General features: G+C 36.4%; 1 protein-coding gene across 6 annotated transcripts in view; it reads right to left on the reverse strand.

Annotated features, from left to right (window-relative positions):
- Window positions 1-22,253, reverse strand: part of PMS1 (PMS1 homolog 1, mismatch repair system component) — a 90,815-nt gene that overhangs the window by 9,921 nt on the left and 58,641 nt on the right. For 4 of the 6 annotated variants that reach the window (XM_002749560.7, XM_035304246.3, XM_035304245.3 and 1 more), the window contains 5 exons: window positions 14,643-14,765; window positions 13,626-13,769; window positions 12,588-13,477; window positions 4,325-4,807; window positions 1,024-1,154 (listed from right to left, as the gene is read on the reverse strand). In XM_002749560.7, the coding sequence (XP_002749606.3) occupies window positions 1,024-1,154; window positions 4,325-4,807; window positions 12,588-13,477; window positions 13,626-13,769; window positions 14,643-14,765 (1,771 nt within the window). The other 2 variants (XM_078327090.1, XM_035304247.3) reach the window with 1 other exon arrangement.

Genomic DNA, 22,253 nt, shown 5'->3' on the forward strand with positions numbered 1-22,253 from the left:
AGAGCCCTGTACATAATAATTCAGTAATTATTAGTTACCAATAAAAACACAGTATGGCCAGCTGACTTACCCCAAAACACATTGTTTTTAAATGGTAGTGCTGGGATATGGACTAATAGAATTGAGGTGACAGGTAAGAAGTTTAGGTTAGGTATCCTTAAAACCACAAAAATCAAGTAAAATTAGTTTATGTTTGAGACACCAAAGTATTTTCTTTATATACCCAGTTCCATGGCTTTTGTATATTCTTTTAACTTATTTTCATATCTCAGTAAAACATTCCTTTAAAAATCTGCAAACATTGTTTTGGTTGAACTCTGTTTTTCTATACTTTGGGCATGACAAGTTTAGAGGCAAAAAGAAAGCAGTGGAGTCCATCCTCATGGTCCCACTGTAACCCTTAAGAGAAAGTAACAGAAGGTAGAGCAGAAGGTAGTTGAGTATGAAAACTACAAAAGAGCTAAGAAGGGGCCAGCCAGGAAAACTGAAGTCTCTAGCCAGATGAGTTTTCTTTTTTTTTTTAAATTCCACCCAATGAATTTCCATACTGAGCAAAGAGAGTTATGAGTCTTTTGTATCAAATCATCCATTCTCATACAGTACGACTGCTGATCTTACATGTCTAGCTGGCAAAACAAGCAAATGCTTTTTAAAAAGAAAAGATGTCCATTTCTGTGAGGCCATTCTAGTACCCTACTTCTGTGTCATCATCTAAGAGTATTTTAATAATCTAAACAAAGCAGGCAGTTTGAGTATTGTGTCAAAGAATGACAAAAATTACAATAAAACTACTTCATTCATTATGAAAATGCAAATGTAAAGCATTGGACTGAAAGACATGCCAAACTTGCTTGTTTCAGGCAGAGGTGATGTTTTTGAAATAAATATTTTAACACAGCCAACACTGTACTTACAGTGAGAAAAAAATATACCATCATATCTGTAGATCATAAAACCCAAATGCAACTCTTGGAACAAGATTATTTTTTCCACATCAGAAAATATTAAACCACACTATCATACCTGGTATCAATTTTATCTTGAAACCATTTGCTGTAAGACGAGGATCAGACAGGTAAGTTGATCCACTGAATCTCTGGTCACCGGCTGTCATTTTATATAAAATGTCTAAATAATGAGATCCATCAAACAGACTGCAAAAGAAATTATGGCTCTTTAATTTATTAAATACAAAAAATAAGAGGGTTTATGAGAAAAAGTTAATCCAAGGGCCTTTCAACAAGTGTTATCATTAACCAAAATATAAAGGTATATAAGTAGCCCTATGAGAAACCACTTTTTCACATTTCTGTTGATATCTACTGCACACAGTATACAGAAAGGAGGAACAGAAAGAAGACAATCTGTCTTCTAGAATGTTACAAATCAATGGGAAATTTTAAAAATGGCTCTCTCTAAATATAATACAAATGAAAACTTTAAAAATAATTCCATTTTATCCCTTCAAAACAGACACAGTAATAGTCAAGTTAGGTGGTCCATCCTGCCAGATTTATAACTGCTATGCCAAGTTTCTTCTGTAACAAAAAGATAAACATATATGTCTTTCTTCTAGGAACTTATATATTAATCAATTTAGAGGTTGGGAGAGCTTCTTTTGGTCTACTGCAGGTATGGCATGTTTGCCAAAGGTGGCATATGAAAGGATTCTAAGTGGTGAAGAATTCTGAGGAAGCCAAAGATTACCTAGGGTACAAATCAACCTCACATACTGGTTTTAGGCTTGGTCTGGATGTGTTACAGTCATTGGCTGTGAGAGCCGATATTAGAGAAGAGAGCTTTGGCTATATTTTACATGTACTCTGTTTCATCTAACTAATATCCTAAAAATCTATCTGAGAGACAGTAGGGATGGTAGTTGTGGTAATGATTATGATACTGTATAGCAATTAATGATGCAGGCTCCACAATTAAACTTTGCCAAGTTCCTATCATATAGTAAATGTTCAATACATATTAGCCATCATTGTAATTATTAAGCCCTTACTTTATGTTTTATAGCTGCCAAAATTATTCCATTCAGAAGTGAGTTACACAAACAGCATTAGAACTCTGGCAAGAAAACTGAGCCCAACCTATAATTACCCTGTCCACATTGTCACATTGTGGGAATAAATTAGTCCATGACTCTGTTCTGAAAAACTTACATCATTAATTGCGATGGGGATACCACACTCGAAAAGAAGAAAAAAAAAACTATTTTCAATTAATCTTTATTCCTATTTAGGATCAATTAAGAAAGATTTATTTTCAGGCTCCCAAAATAATAGTTTTTAATGTGTTTGTTTTTGGAATAACAGAATATCACATAGAAAAATATTTTTTAAAAACTCTAATTTAAAAAGCACAAAAAGATTTTTGAAATGTAAATGAAGTTTACAAATGCCATTCAGAAAAGCAGTCAAGTCTAAAAATTCAGACGTACCCTAGCTCTTTTTTAGAGAAGAAAGCAAAAAGCACCATCAGGTGTTTAAACTGTTTGAATGTAGCCTAAGGAACTATTTTCTAATTCTTCCTCCGATAGTTTCCTAAGCCAATCTCAAGAGACCACAATAAAAGATACTGGATTTTGGTTAATATGGTTGCTGTTGCCTTATTTAAAAAGATAGACTTAACAGATGTTTTTCTGTGTTCTGTCCTTATTTTTTTCTCCTCCAAGACCGCAGTATCTTTAACAAGACTTTTAACACATTTTATAAATGATTTCTGCTTTATTCTTGGAAGTTCTGAAACAGTTATCTAATGATGTATCCTAGTGAACAAATTCTTATCTTTTTAAATTTCAGGTTTTTATTATTTTCGTCATGATTCTCTTCTACCTGTGTTCGACTGAAAAAGAAATATTAAGTTACAAAAGAGAAATGTTAGTAAGTTAGTCATTATTTTTTAATCTTTAAATTTATTTTTGTCTCCTCAGGCTTTGTCATCCAAGGTTAATTATTTTTACAGAAAGCAATTTGCTGATATAGAATAGGAAAAGAAAGTACCCTATATTACAACCAATAATAAAATTATTTCAGGCAAAAATCATCAATGAATGGCACCACTACATGGAAAGGTTGATGGGAAACTTTCATGTGAAAGATAGGCTGTCATTAGCTGAATTGAACCTAGTGACAGTGCCTTTTGATGTGAAGTATAAAGCACACAGCCAATCTATTAAGTAGATGCACCAGGAATTAGAATCTAAATGTATTCAGTCCTCCTGAGCTAACTCCCAATTAAACATGGGGGAGAGAAAAAGAAGCTGAACATCCTAAGAAAGCAAACAGAGACAATAGGACATTCCACTGAAAAAAATGACTCAGTATGTACAATAATAAAATGATTTTTAAGAGATATAAACAAGATAACCAAATGTAATACATGGATCTTGTTTAGATACAAATTAAATATAAAAATTTTTAAAGACTGTAAAAAAAGGCATTTTGACATAATGAGGAACAATTCCAAGGAGTTATTATTATGTAAGGTATGAAAAAGGTATTGCGGTTAGGTGAGAAAAGAGCCATATTTTGAGAGAGAAGAATGAAAGATGTAGGAAGGGGAATTGTTCTAAACTTCTTTGGCAAAGGAAAGAAAATGTATGTGTATATACTATCTAGAAAGGCAAAGCAAATGTGGCAAAGTCTTGATAATTACTGATAAAGATATTCATTGTATACTTCTATTTCATTATGTGTTGGAAAATGTTAAAACAATAAGTACATAATGGAATAAAGTCATGACAATCTAACTTCAAAATTGCCCCAGAGAAGTTACTAATGTACAAGAGAAACCAATTACATATTTATTAAATGTAGAAGTGAACTATGTATTCTGATATTATTTATAAACAATTCCATTAAGGATTAGAAATCAAATTTTTTTCTTTGAGACAGTCTTGCTCTTTCACCCAGGCTGGAGAGCAATGCGCCATCTTGGCTCACTGCAGTTTCTGCCTCCCAGGTTGAAGTGATTCTCCTGCCTCAGCCTCCTAAGTAGCTGGGACTACAGGTGTGCACCACCACACCCAGCTGATTTTTGTATTTTTAGTAGACACAGGGTTTCTCTATGTTGGCCAGGCCGGTCTCGAACTCCTGGCCTCGTGATCCACCTGCCTCAGCCTCCCAAGGTACTGGGATTACAGGTGTGGGCCACAGTGCCTGGCCTAGAAGTCAAATTTTTAAAAGATTAAAAAAAAAAAAAACAAACCACTAATCCTTACTAGAAAACATTCTCAACCTTCTACCTTCAATTTCTAATCTAGTATGAACTATTATAACAAATATTTTTACAGTTAAAAAATATTACATCATCATACCTCTCTGTTAACATAATTGGGTTTTCCAGTGGCTCAGCAGGAAGTTTATGATTCTCAAGAAGTCTTTTAAATAGCAGGGCTTCTTCTACTCTATATGGATTTAATAAAATTACCTCTGTTTTGGATGTCATTAGCCATGCATCAGGAAACCTGAGATTGTGGATCAAGCAAGGTTCATCCTTCTCTTCTAAGTCAACTTGGTTTTGTTTCTCAAAATTTATTTTTAAGTTTTTCATAGAAAAGGGGATCTGTACCATTTTAATATTTTGACTCCTTTTTTCAATTTGGGACTGAAAGAGTTCATCAAGTTTTGGTTGATTAGATAATGAGGTTTTCAACTTGTGCTTCTGGGCCAAATTCCATGTGCTGGTGGGTTTTATCTTTTTTCTGCCATCTTTTAATGATATTTGTGACTCCCGTTCAATGGCTCTCTTCATTTGACTATTGTATCGTTCCAAGTCTTTAGTAGCCTTCTCTTCATATCTAAGAACAGAAATAAAATAGAACTAATGAGATCATAATCAGAAACATATTAACCATCTGAGGTAAATTTTACAAAAATAAAGAACTGGCATTCCAGGTATAGTAACGACAAAGGAACATGTATTAGATTAACTCTCCTGCATATAATTATGATAAACACTTAACAAAATATAAAAATCAATTATTGGCAGGGCATGGTGGCTCATGCCTATAATCCCAGCACTTGGGAGGCAGAGGCAGGCAGATCACCTGTGGTCAGGAGTTCGAGACTAGCCTGGCCAAAATGGAGAAACCCTGTCTCTATTAAAAATACAAAAGTTATCCAGGCATGTTGGTGTACACCTGTAGTCCCAGCTACTTGGGAGGCTGAGATAGGAGAATCGCTTAATCCCAGGAGACAGAAGTTGCAGTGAGCCAAGATCGTGCCACTACACTCTAGCCTAGGCAACAGAGTGAGACTCTGCCTCAAAAAAACAAAAACAAAAACAAAACTCAATTATTTAAAGTGGGCACTGAAGAACAGCCAAAAGTAGAAAAATTTGCTACGGATTCACTCCTTGGGTGAGCGAAAAAAAGAGAAAGAGACCCACATTTAAACAACTTTTACCCAGAGGGGCAATCCCCGGTATTAAGAGGAAGCAGGGTGGTCAGAACTCAATCAGAACGTTGCAATGTTATTAGCCCGTCACCAAGACACAGAGCTGTCTGCTTCCAAAACAACTGAAAATTGAGAAAGAAAATCCCATGTGTGGGAACCCAAAGGAAAACAGCCATTACAAGGCTAAATGAGCTGAAGAGAGATTTCAGCTTCTGCCCATTGCAGGGGAAACAAAGTTTGGAAGCTGAATTCCAGTTTCATGGCCTGGGAAACACTTTGGGCTTTCAATTAAAACTGTAAGAGGGCCACATCCTACGATAAAAACCTACGTCCTAAACTTAGGAAGTTGCCCTGGGACCAAGAACAAAATTGAAACAGCTTCTCCCTAACAAAGTAAAAAAACAAGCTCAAGATGATCTGTTAGTAATTTAAATACCTGGTAGAACAAAAATCAGCACTTTCTAGAAGAAGATAACAGAACCCAGAGTTTTAAACATATCATCTGCAATGCCCCACTGTACATTCAAAAGTTACTACTCTAAAAAAACAGGAAAATGTGAGTCATGGTAAAATAAAAAGTGGTCAGTAGAAGCCAACCTCAAGACGACCCAGATGTTAGGATTATCAAAAAACCATTTAAAAATAAATTTTAATAAATGTTTAAGGTCTTAAGCATTAAACATTAAAAGATCATCATCATGCCAGAATAGAAGGGGAATCTCAACAGAGGAGTGGAAATTATAAAACAAAAAATACAATGGAAATTCTAGACCTAAAAAATATAGTATCCAAAATTAAATTTTCACTGGATAGGCTTAACAGCAGATCAGAGAAGGAAAAAGAAAGGGTCAGTAAAGTTGAAGACAGATCAATAGAAATGATAAAATGTGTTGTGTTCACTTTACAGAAAAGTGAAGACAACTGGAAAGGCATCGCAGTGATCTATGGGAAAACAAACAACCTAATATATATGTCGTTGGAGTCCCAGATAAAAAATGGAAAACTGGGAAAGAAATAAAATATGAAGATATTCGGGTTGATAATCAGCAAACTTGGGGAAGTAAAACTTACAGATGCAAGATCAGCAAACCTCCAAACAGAATAAAACGCAAAGAAATTCACAGAATAAACACAAAGAATAAATTCATAGAATAAATGCAAAGAATCTCATAGGTATACGAGATTCAACTGCTGAAAACCAAAGATTAAGATAAAATCATTAAAGAAGAGAGGAAAAAAAAAAACAGTACAAAGAGGAAACACCAAAAATAAAGGCTATCATGAAGAGCCAGAGACAGTGAAACCTGTTTTTTTTTTTTTTTTCTTTGAGACAGTCTCCCTCTTTTGCTGAGGCTGGAGTGCACTGGCACGATCTCAGCTCACTGCAACCTCTGCTTCCCACGTTCTAAGCAATTCTCCTGTGTCAGCCTCCAGAGCAGCTGGGATTAGAGGCATGCACCACCACACCCAGCTAATTTTGTATTTTTAGTAGAGATGGGGTTTCACCATATTGGCCAGGCTGGTCTCAAACTCCTGACCTCAGGTGACCCACCTGCCTCAGTCTCCCAAAGGGCTGGGATTACAGGTGTGAGCCACTGCACACAGCTGGCAGTGAAATCTTTTAAATTGCAAAAGAACCCAGAATTTGGCTATCTCATTTAAAAAAAAAGTCCTTCAAAAATGAAGATGAAATAGACATTTTCAGATAAAGATGAGAATTAGTTGCCAGTATATGTGCACTATTAAGGAGTGACACCAAATATAAGTGAAATTATACTTACAGGGTTTTTCCATTTTATTAACTCCAAGTAGATTATGATAAGGATACATAATGTAATCACCAAAGCAAAAACTAACGGGAACTCAATAAAGAAATTAAAATTAGATACTAAAATGTATATATTTTTTGGCTGGGCGCGGTGGCTCACGCCTGTAATCCCAGCACTTTGGGAGGCCAAGACAGGTGGATCACGAGGTCAAGAGATCGAGACCATCCTGGTCAACATGGTGAAACCCTGTCTCTACCAAAAATACAAAAAAATTAGCTGGGCATGGTGGTGCGTGCCTGTAATCCCAGCTACTCAGGACGCTGAGGCAGGAGAATTGCGTGAACCCAGGAGGCGGAGGTTGCGGTGAGCCGAGATCGCCATTGCACTCCAGCCTGGGTAACAAGAGCGAAACCCCGTCTCAAAAAAAAAAAAAAAAAAATGTATATATTCTTTAACCCTAAAGGCCTCCTCTCCCACAGAAAGAAGGAACAGAAGAACAAAACAGAGATGGGACAAACAGAAAACAAACAGGAAAATGGCTGACCTAAACCCAACCATGTCAGTTATTATATTACATGGACTAAATATTGAAATCCAAAGGCAAAGATTATCAAACTGAATTTAAAAAGTAACACCCAACTTTATCTACAAGCATTACATTTGAAATACAAAAACACTGCAGTCTAAAAGGCTGAAAAAGATACACCATGCAAATAGCAAGCATAAGAAGCCAGAATGGCAACAGTATATACTCCTTCCTCAGTAACTGACAGAACTAGAGACCCTCCTCAAGAAAAAAAAAATTTTTTTTTAGTTGAGCCACAAGAAAGTGTTGAGCCACAAGCAATCAGAAAAAGAGAATGAATTCAGAAATGGGTCAATTCCAAATCTGAGGAATTCCCTATAACTCAATTTCAAAGATACAAGATAATGGATGTTTCAAAAATTGTATTGGACAGATTCTAAGAACTCAAGAATTAAAAAACATTACACTGGTTAGAAAGTTAAAGAGATCTTTTTGTCAACAATAATATGAGGAAAATGAAACTTCTGGAGCCAAAGACATAGCACAGTGGTTAATGTCACCCCTTTTCTTAAAAAGTGATACCTGGATCCCACCCTCAGAGCTTCTAATTCCTAGGCCACAGGTGACTCCAGTACACAGCCAGAATTGGAAACTACTGCTTTTTTGTGTTCAGCCAAGTGTGGTGATTAAGAATACAGACCCTGAAGACAACCTGGCCTGGTTCTGCCACTTAGTAGTTCTGTAAACCTATGAAAATTATTTAATGTTTCTGTGTCTCACTATGCTCTACTGTAACATATGTATTATAATCTACATTTACTTCAGTTTTGTTGTGAAAAATGAAATAAGTTAAAGTGTGCCAAGTACGTAGAATACTACTTAGCACAGAGTAAATGGTGTTAAATGTTTTACTATCACTATTTTCTCCCAAGAAACAGAAATCTTAACAGTGAAGGTGCGAGTAATGGTTGGAAATTAAGTAACTTTGCTAAAAGATTATTTTTTAAGAAAGTTTTAAACTTGACACTAGAGAATTGTGGCCATTTCTAGTCTCATACTCTTAAAACAATAGCTGAATTTTATTATATGCATATAATAATCTCAAGGAAAAATATGGAATGTGAAGAAATAAAAATATTATTGAGAGAACAGTGCTAAATGTGAAACGTGAGATCTAACAGAGAGGAGACCATGGCATGGCATGTAGTTTGTGTTCAGTTCATGTGTGCTGAATGAAGAAATGTTATCTGGATGAGAATGTTTTCTTGTAAACTACATTAAAAAATGGCTTCTTTGGTTACATTACCATCCCATATTCACAATTTTAAAGTTATTTTCTACTCAGAATCTGAGATTCTGGATTAGCTGTATAAAACACATGATTTTCAATAGTTTACTTTCTACATGTCCTAGAAATAGTATTTTTAGCTCTTAGACATTCAAATTAAATATTTTTCCTGTGCCATGGTAAAATGAGTTCAAAACAAAGGTCACCATTTGTAATTAATTATAATGTGCAAATTTTCACATATGGTATTCATCTTTCGATTTACTGAAGAAGTCAATTTAATTAGTTCTTTGGGAAATATAAAAAGTTATGTCCAAAGGACTATTAAGTAAAAATGTTAAGTAAAAGCAGCTGCTACTGTTGTACTTAATGTCAATAAGGGATTTAGTAACCTGAATGGAAAATGTTAATACTGATTTGACCAGAAGTCAGTTCAAATAATGTTCTTGTGACTAAAAATTGCATTTAGTTATAAAGTTTATCATTTTCATAATTGCAATACTTTTCTTAGTTTAATTAGAAATATATTCCTAACTACTGCAAATGAAAATTCAAGCTAATGTCAACTGACTGAGACACCAGTGGTAGGGCACGTGCCTAAATCTGAATTTTAATTCACTAGAAGAAAGGCGAGTAAGAAGAAACAAACTCCAGAAAGGAAGAACTAAAACAACGAAAGTAACCCCAAAGTCTGAGTCCAAAGTCTGTCCCAAGCTCTCATCAGGATTTTAATAACTGAATAATCCTGATCCTACTCCTTATTCAAACTCTGTGTTATAGCTTTGAGAACCTTCCATTGTCCATCCCCCACCTTCCCCTATCTTTCTTTACTCATACTCTCTCATATTCTGTCATAGAGAAAATCTTATTTCCTTAATAATACCATGCTTCTTGTAGCTTCTGGGCCTTCTCACATAATGTTCCTCCTACCTACACAATTCCCTAAAATCCTTCTGGTTAATGTCTATGCAGGGAAGCATTACCTGTCCCACAGATAATATTAAGTCTGTTTTTATTACTCCTTATATTTAACACTTATATCTTAAAGCTCATCACATTCTTGTTACTAGCCTACACCATTCATGAGTCAGGAAAGTATGTTTTATTTATAACTGAAGTGACTAGCTAGAGTACATCAGGCCTTATACAGAGAAAGCCCTTAATACTTCCTAGTTGAAGGAAGGGAAGGGAAAGGAGGGATGGAGAAGAAGAAAGGAAAAGGAAAACAGGAAATAAAAGAGAAGAAAGAAAAGGAAGGATGGACTGAAGGTCTACAGGAGTCTACTCTCATATCCCTTAATATACTTAGAGAATTTAGATTCATGGAAAGAACTCCAAGATAAAGACAGGGAGAGAAGTGGTAGTTGGTGTGATTCTTGGATGTCATACCATTTTTGCTCTACCTTCTCGCTAATCATGATTCCAGACTTAGCTGATCATGGTCCCAGGACCCCTGGCTCTGAATGGTTCTAGCACAGTACTCTGTGACATACAGTAGACCTCTGATCCCAAGATACCTATATTTTCTTCACAGATTTCTATTTCTGGCCTCCAAATTCAATTTAATCTTGACTCAGCAAATGAAAAATGTTATTCTCAACAGAAAAACTCCCTTTCATAGATTAAAAACTGATCATACTGACATTGTAAGCAATCATGTGTTGGTAATTGATCTTATATCATAACACACAATATCTTATTTAATCCTCACAACAATCCAAGGGAGATTGTCGATATTTTTTAATAAAAAGCTAACAAAGAACTGTGGTTAGAACCCAGGTGAAGCTTCAGAGGCCTGTCTTGATCATCAATGTCTCTTTTGTCTACTTTACGGCAACATGAGAGAAAGTAAGATTGATTCCAGAATATCACCTAAAATATTCTGGTAATTGATGGTAAACAGACTTTTAGATGAGGCCTATTAATCATAACCCTAGTAACCTGACACCCTGGGATCCACAAGGAGAAACAATGCAAACATTCCCCAAAAGGCAACTGGAAAGATACCTGCTGTTGTGAGGTTGCAAGGAACAGTCAGCAAAGTAAGTTTTCATCATAAGCCTGTACACTGTCCCTATTTCCATAAGAACTTGAAACATCTATGCTTTTTTCCCATTCCCAATTGTCAATTCATTTCCTTGGGCAATGCAATTCAACTTTTGTGGGCTTACTGCATTTAAAAGTTAAGTCCCCTCACCTTTAAATTGCATAGCTGTATCATTATATAAAACTAAAGACAATCACAATTATGTGAACTTTATTTGCATCATGATTCAAAACAAATCTTTAAAAATCTGACATTTTTGAAACGATTATAAGTTTGAACACTGAGTATTTGATATGTTAAGGAATATATACCTTTAAAAAAAGCTATAACAATTTTATTATGGTTTTAAAATATGAGTATCTTTATCTTTTAGAATTAATATACTGAAACAGATGATATGCCTATGATTTGCTGCAGAATAATAAAGGGAAAGAAAGTGAATGGAAGTATGGCTAAAACAGGACTAACAGGACTGACCATGAGATGATGTGTGGTGAAATGCGGTAATGGCTTCGCACTTCAAAATGTCTACTTTTGTGGATATTTCCAAAAGAACAAAATACAGTAACCATTCCCACTTAAAAAAAAAAAGGCTTATAAAGGCTGAAGAGAAAAGGTGTTAATAGTGGTCTTTGTCATTTTAAATTGATATTGTTTTTATAATACTGAAGAAGCTAAGGAAAGAATAAAAAAAATAAAAATATTGGTCAAGTATTTAAGTAGTATAACACCAAATAAAAACTCTGGATGATGAATTACCTTTAAAATTGCGTCCACATATTTGACATAATATTGAGATACTTAGATACCTGTATATGATTGGAGGTATAATTCCACTCTCATTTTCTGCTGGGTTAGATCACCAGAATATACTTTGTGTTTATATTTAGTGTCCTAAGTCAATTAGAACATTCATCATGTTATTTTGGAACATTTATTCAGATATCTAATTTAAAGATGGCAAGTATTATTTTAATCAAAGACAGATCAAACCACCTATTTACATAATAAAAACACCCGCTATCATTTATAAGTTATAATAAATAATGCGTCTTAGAAACAAGCCTTAAGTTATACTGAATAGAAACAGTATGAATGAACAACACTAAATTGAATCTGCAATACTAAATTTTTCGTGTTGTGTTACATATTTTGGAGACCAATTTAGAAAGGAAACAGTTGAGGTATTATAAACATCAGTTATAACTGCTATAATGCAAAAGCTTTTTAAAAAAGTTCTACCACAGGAAAGTTATTAGACATAAAACAAAAAGAAATACAAGATAATGGTGGTTTAAAATTCAGATGAATGGAAAATCTTTAACAATAAATAAATCAGAAAGCAGTTAAGGCTTATATTAAACAAAATAATACAAGTTCCTGCCCAGCAAAAAACCTAAATTAACAACAAAAAAGTGTTACCAAAAAAGGTACTCTATCCAAGCCATTATTTTCCATTCTGCTTTTCCGTAAATAATTCCTTTTAAACAGTGAGTCATATAGAATGGAAACAGCTGAATATTCAGGTCACATGCAAGCTCTGGAAACTTACTTCAGTTTTTCCTCTTCACTCAGTGTCTTCCACAGTTCTTCAATTTGTACTGTTGCATCCTCTAAACTAGTCTTAGGATTTTCTATGAGAAACTGAGCACGACGATCTTGAACAAAAAGAGCACTTGCTGACATGGGTTTCTTGATTGCTCGATTGCTAAGTAAATCATAAGCTGTAACTTGTCCAGATTTATTATGTATTACATTTGATTTTTTGTTACATGGACCTTCATTGAGATTCTTTTGTTCAGGGCTTGGATGATTATTATTACTTTCTTTACATGGTAAACTTTTTTGTGGCACTAAAATTTTCACAGGTTCAATATTCTCTCCCACTGAATTTTTAAGTATATGTCCCCTGCTCCAATCATCTGCAGAAATTTCTGAAGAGTTTTCAAGGACTGCTTCTTCCTCATTTTCCCCACTCTCATCTATATGGTCTTTATTGCCATTTTCTGACTGGATGTGCTTAATGGAATCTACAAAACAAGTTTTACTATATTCCATCTGAGTGTTCTCCCATGATAAATTACTCATTGCAATGTCTTGAAAAGCATTCTCAGTGTTTTTATCAATGTCAGAATTTTCACTACTACAATGACCATAACCAAAGTCACCAACACTTATCTGGTGATTTAAACAATCATCAGTGTTTTTTACAGATTCATCATTATGCACATCATTTTGGAAAACAATGACTGAAGTATCAACATTTGGATAATTCTTTCCAGATGATTCCATTTTAGTGAAAAGCATATCTGTTTCTGCTGTTTTACTAAGAACGATGTCAGCTGCGGAAACATCTGTTTTGTTATTTTCACAAGAATTTGTACTAGGTAGTGGTCCATAACAAGTCGTCATCAGATTTTCAAGAGCAATTAAAACAGATTCCTAAAAATACAAATTAACAAATCTTAGGGGAAAATATGAAAATAATAGACAAGATTTTAAATGAAGAAAAATATAAACAAAGCTTTTTTATATGAAAACAGGAATATGTTTATAAATAGCATAACAAAAATTATCTGAAAAGGATTACCTTATTCTGTAATAATACTTGACTTTTATCTGGTGTTATATTTACATCAACATCAGCTGTAGGAACATCAATTTTCAGAAAGAAAATAGGATACAAACGAGTAGATTCCTTTAGGCATTTCAGATTGTAATGATGTCGGATTAACTAGAAATACATGTAATAAATAAAAGCAAAATATGTAAATAAAGATAATATCACCAACCTTAAAGTACAATGAAAAGGAGCAGTTTCAGCTGAGAAATTGAGTAGATGCAACTGCTTATTAGGAAAAGCATTATCATGGCTGGGTGCAGTGGCTCATGCCTGTCAACCCAGCACTTTGGGGGGCCGAGGTGAGTGGATCACTTCAGGTCAGGAGTTTAAGATCAGCTTGGCCAACGTGTAAAACCCATCTCTACTAAAAAGTACAAACATTAGCTAGGGCATGGTGGCAGAAACCTGTAATCTCAGATACTTGGGAGGATGAGGCAGGAGAATCGCTTGAACCCAGGAGGTGGAGGCTGCAGTGAGCTGAGACTGCACCACTGCACTCCAGCCTGGGGAACAGAGCAAGACTGCATCTCAAAAAAAAAAAAAAAAAGGAAAAGCATTATATAAGTAGTAATACTCCTCTGGAGGCTTGAAGCTAAATGAAGCACAAGCATTCAGAGCAAGTACAAATGTCCAATGAAACTGGCTGAATAATTAAAAAATCACAATGTCATGGAAGTTCTGAAGGCTTAGGGTTCAAATAAAATTACTAACTCTTAGCTTCCTGGCTAGGTGGCCTAAGAGAAAAACTGAACATTTGTTCCCTCACTATAAACAGGGATAATAATGCATCATAGAATTGCTGTGAAGAATAGAGAGATATCACATGTCTCTTTATCAGGCACCATGCTTAATAAATGATATTATATCTCTTTTTCTTTATTTTAGAGCAAATTCTTGGAATTAGTCCTTATTACAATGTGACTAATGATAGAGGTAGTTCTAAATTTCCAATTCAAATAATTTTTGTTTCCTAAAACAGATTACCTTTAAGATATCTTTTTGATGTACTGGTCGACTGTTTATGAAGATGAAACTTCTTTCTGGGGTTGAAAGACTGGTGAAAGAGTGGTCTGCATCACACTTTGGAAGAAATCCACTGAGATAAATCTATATAGTAATTACAGAATATGCAATGTGGGCAATGTGTTTCCATGAGTCTGGCTATATAAAACACTTTGAAAGGCATAAAAAAATTAAAAACAGATTTTGATCTTAAGTTTAAAAAGCCACATACTTCCTGATAACCATGTGCCAAGTATTAACTTTAAATAAAATAGTGACGCATGCTACACTGGTGCTGTCTGCCTTTTTTTTTTTCAACTCTAAGGTAAAATTGGCATTTATAAAAATATTCATGAATGGTTATACTTTCAGATATTTAACTGCCATCGGACATACAGCATTCACTCTCTACTCAACCATTTTTTCTGTCTTTCAAAAGTTTCTTTCCTCATATTGTGACTTTTCTCTGGCTCTCTGTCCTTTTCTCTTTAACCATCTTTTCCTATGAAGAAGTGGCTATTTTTATCTTCATTCTGAGTATGCTATATAAAACCAATCTTACTGGGTTTTCATTTCTGAGTTAAAAAAAATCTCTTTTACTCTATATTAATTTCTTCAGAGTTAAATGCTAATTGCACTGTTGTACTTTAGCTTCATTTTTGTTTAGAAAACTCCCTTGTATAAAAATGTTAGATTATTTACATGCTTTCTTTCTCTACTTTACAAATGTATAAAGAGGAGGGAGAAAATAAAGAAGGATAGTAGAAAAGAATATCAGAGAAAAGAGAAAGATACTGAAGGAATAGGAAGTAGGGAATATGCTCCCACTTTTATCGTTAGTTAACTAACAAAGCTAAAGACAATATACTGTCCTGTTAAAAATATAAGACAGAGTCAGATTGACAAGGTTTGAATCCCAGTTCTACCATTAGCTATGTGATTTTGGTTAAGTTATTTAAAACATAGGCTTAAAAATCTCTTATCAGAAACAACTAGATGTGTTATTAATCTGCCAAGGAACATTAACAGTAAAGTTTTAGCTTAGGTTAAGAAAAACAAGTAAGTCAGTGGGGGTACGATTTTTAGTTAAGCAGAAACCATGAGGCTCCTTATTAACATAGCCTGTAGGCTGCCACCTATGTCTATGGTTATCCCTGCCCTTGGAACTAAGTGTTTAAGGAGATGCATTACCAATTTTAGAACACTAAGTGCATTATTGTCACAATGCCAAATTTTGCCAATTTGAAAAAATAAATTAATCTGTATAATCCATTATAAAATGATACTACTTACTTAACTGCAAAACTTCACAGCATTTAAAAATGGTTGTATAATTTACCAGGTAACATGAGACCCTTCTTAAAGCACCTGCTGGGCATCAGGGAAAGAGCCTGTTTAGCCTCTGAAAGACTTACTGGGTTTGTGACTTTAAAAAAGTCTGCCCTGAGAGGATAAGAAGAAAGAATAAAATGAAGAAGAAATATGTAACTTGCTAGTGATTTCCTTTCACACCATCTTGGTTGGTCACTGTATAATCACTATTGTAGATACTAAGCTTTAAAAATGGTTTAGGATAATCTTAAGAACAAACTGGCCAGGCGCGGTGGCTCAAGCCTGTAATCCCAGCACTTTGGGAGGCTGAGGTGGGTGGATCACGAGCTCAAGAGATCGAGACCATCCTGGTCAATATGGTGAAACCCCGTCTCTACTAAAAAAAAAATACAAAAAATTAGCAGGGTATGGTGGCGCGTGCCTGTAATCCCAGCTACTCAGGAGGCTGAGGCAGGAGAATTGCCTGAACCCAGGAGGCAGAAGTTGCGGTGAGCCGAGATTGCGCCATTGCACTCCAGCCTGGGTAACAAGAGTGAAACTCCATCTCAAAAAAAAAAGAAAAAGAACAGACTGTTTTAGTTATATGGTAAAGTAAAATAAAACAGTAAGCTCTTATAAAATGCTGTAAAAAGTGAAAATTAGGCCAGTTCATAGAGAAGTAACTTGAGACACCAAATCAGTGCAACAAAATTAAAAATTAGATATGATTTTACAAAATTCTGTACCCAAGTATTCCTCAACCTAAAAAGCAAAACAAATATCGAAGGCTCTCTTCCCTAACTGATCTCCACTGTGGGCTGCTCCCTCACTTTAATCCTCTGTACGCAGGCTTCTACTTCAATAACCAACTCTGAGGGACACTACTCAGCCCTTCTCTTATTTGACTCCCTGCAGCCCCTGACAACAGTAACAATTCTCTTGTCTGGGAAGCATTTCACTGCGTGAATCTGTTGCAACTTTCTCTTGGTCTTTCTGCTTCTTCTTCATTCTGGTTTGCTGGTTTCTCTCCTTTTCCTTACCCCCTATAAATGATGATGATCCCCAACTTCCATTACCAGGCCCCTTTTTCTTGCTCTCTAGTTACTATTCCTGAGTAATTTCACTCACATCTATAGTTTTAACAATTACCCATACACCAGTGATGCTAAGATATACAGATGTACAGCTTCTATTTCTTTCACTCCCCAGTGCTCACTATCTTCAACTGGCTGTCACAAAAGATATTCTCAATCTCACCACATTCAAAACTTGGTAAAGTATTTCATCCTACCTCTACCCTGCTAGCTCCTCCTATACTCCTTTATTATGATAAGAGCCCTGCCAGCTACCCAATCTGTCAAACCCATCTCCTCTTCTTACCCCTGATTATACTGATGCAATCCTGGCTGGTCCCCTACACTAATCCTTCTCCTCTTTCAGTAAACCTCCACAACACCATGAAGTTACATTTTTAAAGCAGTAATTTAATTATTTTTAGTCAGGACAATGAAACAAGTTCATGTGAAAATCCCCTCTCTCCCATCCCAACTGCAAATATATAACAATGATAGATAAAATACAAATTTTCCAAAGGCCACCCACATAAATGTAATTTAAGATGTTATGATTGCAAAGCATTTAACAGGGAGTCAAATGTCCTGTGTGGTCTAGGATCAGAAACAAGATGTATCAGCTGGAAATTAAATTCTGGTCCGGAAATAAGGACAGAAAACACCCTATTTAAGACAGGGCATTGAAACCAGTCTTTCCATTTAAAAAAGGGGCCTCATATAGCACCTCTTCTCCCAAAAAAAAAAAAAAGTTTAAAAATACTGTGGCCAACTGCCTGGAGCTGCTTGCCAGAGTCACAAGAAAAAACAGAGACAACTCCAAACCAAGAACAAGGCTAAGCCAAACTGGCTAAGAACAGGGGCCTGTGAAATCTTGGCAGGACGCAGCATGAATTACTAATATTATACCTGATGTTGGATTGGGGCCAGCGAGTGAACTATCTGCCAAACTATGGGAAGGAGGGGGAAGTTCGGGAAAGCAAAAACAAAGCAACAAAAACAATAAACCTGAATTCAAGATGATTTTGAAATTAAATTTTTAAAGCATATAAAATATCAGAGAATTAGAGAATTTTGCCTCAAGAAAGTAAAAATGATAGAGCAATATGAAAAGGACTTTGAAATTATTAGTATATGTAACATGCTTTTTAAAAAAGAAATGTAGATCAGATCAGAAGATCCAAGATGGCCGATTAGGAGCAGCTCAGAATTGCACCTCCCAGTGAAAGTGCAGAGGGCGACTGGAACACCTGGGAGAGAGTCGACCATTGAACTAAAAAAAAAAAAAAAAAAAAAGGCTCTGCGGCAGGGAGCCAGGTGATCAGGCTCGGCTGGTCCCACCCCCACAAAAAAAAAAACAACAACAGCAATTGGAAACACTCTGGGTTGAGAGTTTCACAGCAAGCACAGCTGAACCTGGGAAGGTCCAGCTCTGTGGGGAGGGAGTCCATCATTACCAAGGCACTCCGCCACTACAGAAGTGCTCTGCCATTGCTACGGAAGTAGCCTGTCATTGCCGAGGCAACCCGCCATTACAGAGAGAGTCCGCCATTAGAGAGGTGGGCCACCATTGCCGAGGCAGTTCTAACTACACCCATATAAACAGGACTGTAGGGAAGCTCACACGGCAGCTCGGCAGAGCCCACAGCAGCCAAAGCCTCTGCAGGCAGACAGTGACTAGGCTGCCTCCTTGTTGGGCAGTGCAGCCCTGAAAAACAAAAAAAAGGCAGCAGCACAACGGAAATTCATAAATAAAGCCCTAACTCCCTGAGACAGAGCACCTGTGAAAACAAAAGGGTTTATGAGTTCTGCTGTAGCAGACTTAAACGTACCTTCTTCCCAGCAGCTCTGAATGAACAACGGAGCTCACAGCTCAGCATTTGAGTTCCTATAAAGAACAGACTGTCTCCCCAAGCAGCTCCCTGACCCCCATATATCAAAAGAGTCACCTAATAAAGGAGAGGTGAGACGAACATTTGGCAGGTATTCTTCTGGGACAAAGAGAGCAGAAGAAGAAACTGGCAGCAACCCTTATTGTTCTGTAGCCACTGCAGGTGATCCCCAGGCAAGCAGGGCCTGGAGCAGACCTCAGCAGTCCTACAGCAGAGGGGCCAGACTGTTAGAAGGAAAACTAAAAAACAGAAAGAAATAACTTCATCATCAACAAACTGGACGTCCACTTACAGACCCAATCTGAAAGTCAACAACTACAAAGACGACAGGTGGATAAATCCACAAAGAGGGAAGAAACCAGCACAAAAAGGATGAAAACACCCGAAACCGGAACGCCTCTCCTCCTACAAGGGATCACAACTCCACACCAGCAAGGGAACAAGGCTGGATGGAGAATGAGTGTGATGAATTGACAGAATCAGGCTTCAGAAGGTGGGTAATAAGAAACTTCTGTGAGCTAAAAGAACATGTTCTAACTCAATGCAAAGAAACTAAGAACCTTGAAAAAAGATTTGATGAAATGCTAATCAGAATAGACAACTTAGAGAGGAATATAAGTGAATAGTTGGAGCTGAAAAACACAATATGAGAACTTCGCAGAGCATGCACAAGTTTCAACAGCCGAATTGACCAAGCAAAAGAAAGGATATCAGAGGTTGAAGATCAACTCAATAAAATAAAACGAGAAGGCAAGATTAGAGAAAAAAGGGTAAAAAGAAATGAACAAAGTCTTCAAGAAATATGGGACTATGTGAAGAGACATAATCTACGTTTGATAGGTGTACCTGAATGTAATGAAGAGAATGAATCAAAGCTGGTAAATACTCTTCAGGATACTATCCAGGAAATCTTTCCCAACCTAGCAAGGCAGGCCAATATTCAAGTCCAGGAAATACAGACAACACCACAAAGATATTCCTCAAGAAGAGCGATCCCAAGGCACATAATCGTCAGATTCACCAGGGTTGAAATGAAGGAGAAAATGCTAAGGGCAGCCAGAGAGAAAGGTCAGGTCACCCACAAAGGGAAGCCCAACAGACTCACAGCAGATCTCTCTCAGCAGAAACCCTACAAGCCAGAAGAGAGTGGGGACCAATATTCAACATCCTTAAAGAAAAGAACTTTCAATCCAGAATTTCACATCTAGCCAAACTAAGCTTCATAAGTGAAGGAAAAAGAAAATCCTTTGCGAACAAGGAAGTACTCAGAGATTTCATCACCACCAGGCCTGCTTTACAAGAGCTCCTGAAAGAGGCACTAAACATAGAAAGTAACAACCAGTACCAGCCACTCCAAAAACATACCAAATGGTAAAGAGCATCAACAAAATGAAGAATCTGATAATGAAGTGATAATGGAAGGAAGTATATAACGTGGGGCTAAGAGAGAAATGAGTCTTCAGACTCCAAAGATCCACATCAAGTGCTCTGCACAACAAACAAATAATAAAAGACACACACTTAGACACATCCTTGTAAGGATGAAGAAAAGATCCTAAGAACTTTCAAATAGAAGAAAACTTACCACATAGAAAAAAAAAAGTGGAATGCATTGTTTCCCATTAGCAAAAATGGATAGTAAAAAAATACCCAAGACAAAAATTAATTTCAATCTAACTCTATGTCTGTCAGACTATCAACAAGAAAAAGCGCAAGATGAAATCATTCTCAGGGATAAAAATTTTTATTTATTTATATTTTAAATTTGTTGGTTTTGAGACAGGGTCTGTTCCTGGCCCAGGCTGGAGTGCAGTGGCATGATCATAGCTCACTGCAACCTTGAACTTTTGGGCTAAAGGGATCCTCCCACATCAGCTTCCCAAGTAGCTGGGACAACAGGAATGTACTACCACACCTGACTAATTTTTTTTTTTTTTTTTTTTTTTTTTGAGACAGAGTCTTGCTCTGTTGCACAGGCTGGAGTGCAGTGGCAGGATCTCGGCTCACTGAAACCTCTGCCTCCCGGGTTCAAGAGATTCTCCTGCCTCAGCCTCCTGAGTAGTTGGGATTATAGACACCCACCACCATGCCTGGCTAATTTTTGTATTTTTAGTAGAGATGGGGTTTCACCATGTTGGCCAGGCTGGTCTCAAACTCCTGACCTCAAAGTGAACTGCCTGCCTTGGCTTCCCAAAGTGCCAAGATTACAGGCGTGAACCACCACACCTGGCAGTGTTTTGTTTTTTAGAGATAGGGTCTTACTGTGTTGCCCAGACTGGTCTTAAGCTTCTGGCCTCAACTGCCTCAGCCTCCAAAGTGTTGGGACAGGTGTGAGCCACCATGTCCAGCCAAAAACATGAAAATTTATCTCTCATGTCCCCTCTTTCTGTGGAAGTTACTTAAAGATGTGCCTCAGAAAAATGAGCATGGGGCTGGTGTAGTAGGTCACGCCTGTAATCCCAGCACTTTGGGAGGCGGGGGTGGGTGGACCACTTGAGGTCAGGAGTTCAAGACCAGTCTGGGCAACATGGCGAAACCTCGTCTCTATTAAAAATACAAAAATTAGCCGGGCATCATGGCATGTGCCTGTAGTCCCAGCTACTCAAGAGCTGAGGCAGGAGAATCGCTTGAACCTCAGAGCTGGAGGTTGCAGTGGGCCAAGAGTGCCCCACTGCACTTCAGCCTGGGTGACAAAGTGAGACTCCATCTCAAAAAAAAAAAAAAGAAAAAAAAATAAAAATGAATATGGGTGTCAAGAAAGAGGAAGGCATGGCATACCAAAAATAATGGAACCAAGCATTATTCCTATAAAAAGAAATCTGAAGATAAGAGTTATGTAGAAGGCCTAAGATATGATCCAAATAAGAAATAAGTGGGGTCTAAGAACAAAACATTATATCTTCAAAAAGATATAATGAAATGGATCACCAACTTTAGCTGGGATGACTAAAAAGAGTTGTATTTTATTGCTAACATGATGAAAAAAACTTTTTCATAAAAAAAAAATTTTTTTGAAAACCCCAGAAAAAGTGAAAAACTATGTAAGATAGTCCATTTTTAAAGCAAAGAAAAAATAAATTCAGAGCAATGATGGGAGTACAAGAACAGAGAGTCCATTTAATCAGGGTTCTAGGAATATTCTCATTTGTATGGCATAAGCGATACAACACTGGCTCTTTAGAGGTAAAATGTAATCTTACTACAACACTGGCCTTTTAATGAAGATTGTTTTATAGTCCATACAAGTTTTCAACTTTTAGAATCAATCCTGAGACAAAAGATAGAAGATTTAAAAAATGGCTACATGAGAAAACATGAGG

Source organism: Callithrix jacchus, chromosome 6 (assembly GCF_049354715.1).
Source record: "Callithrix jacchus isolate 240 chromosome 6, calJac240_pri, whole genome shotgun sequence".
In the NCBI taxonomy this organism is placed as follows: Eukaryota; Metazoa; Chordata; class Mammalia; order Primates; family Cebidae; genus Callithrix; species Callithrix jacchus.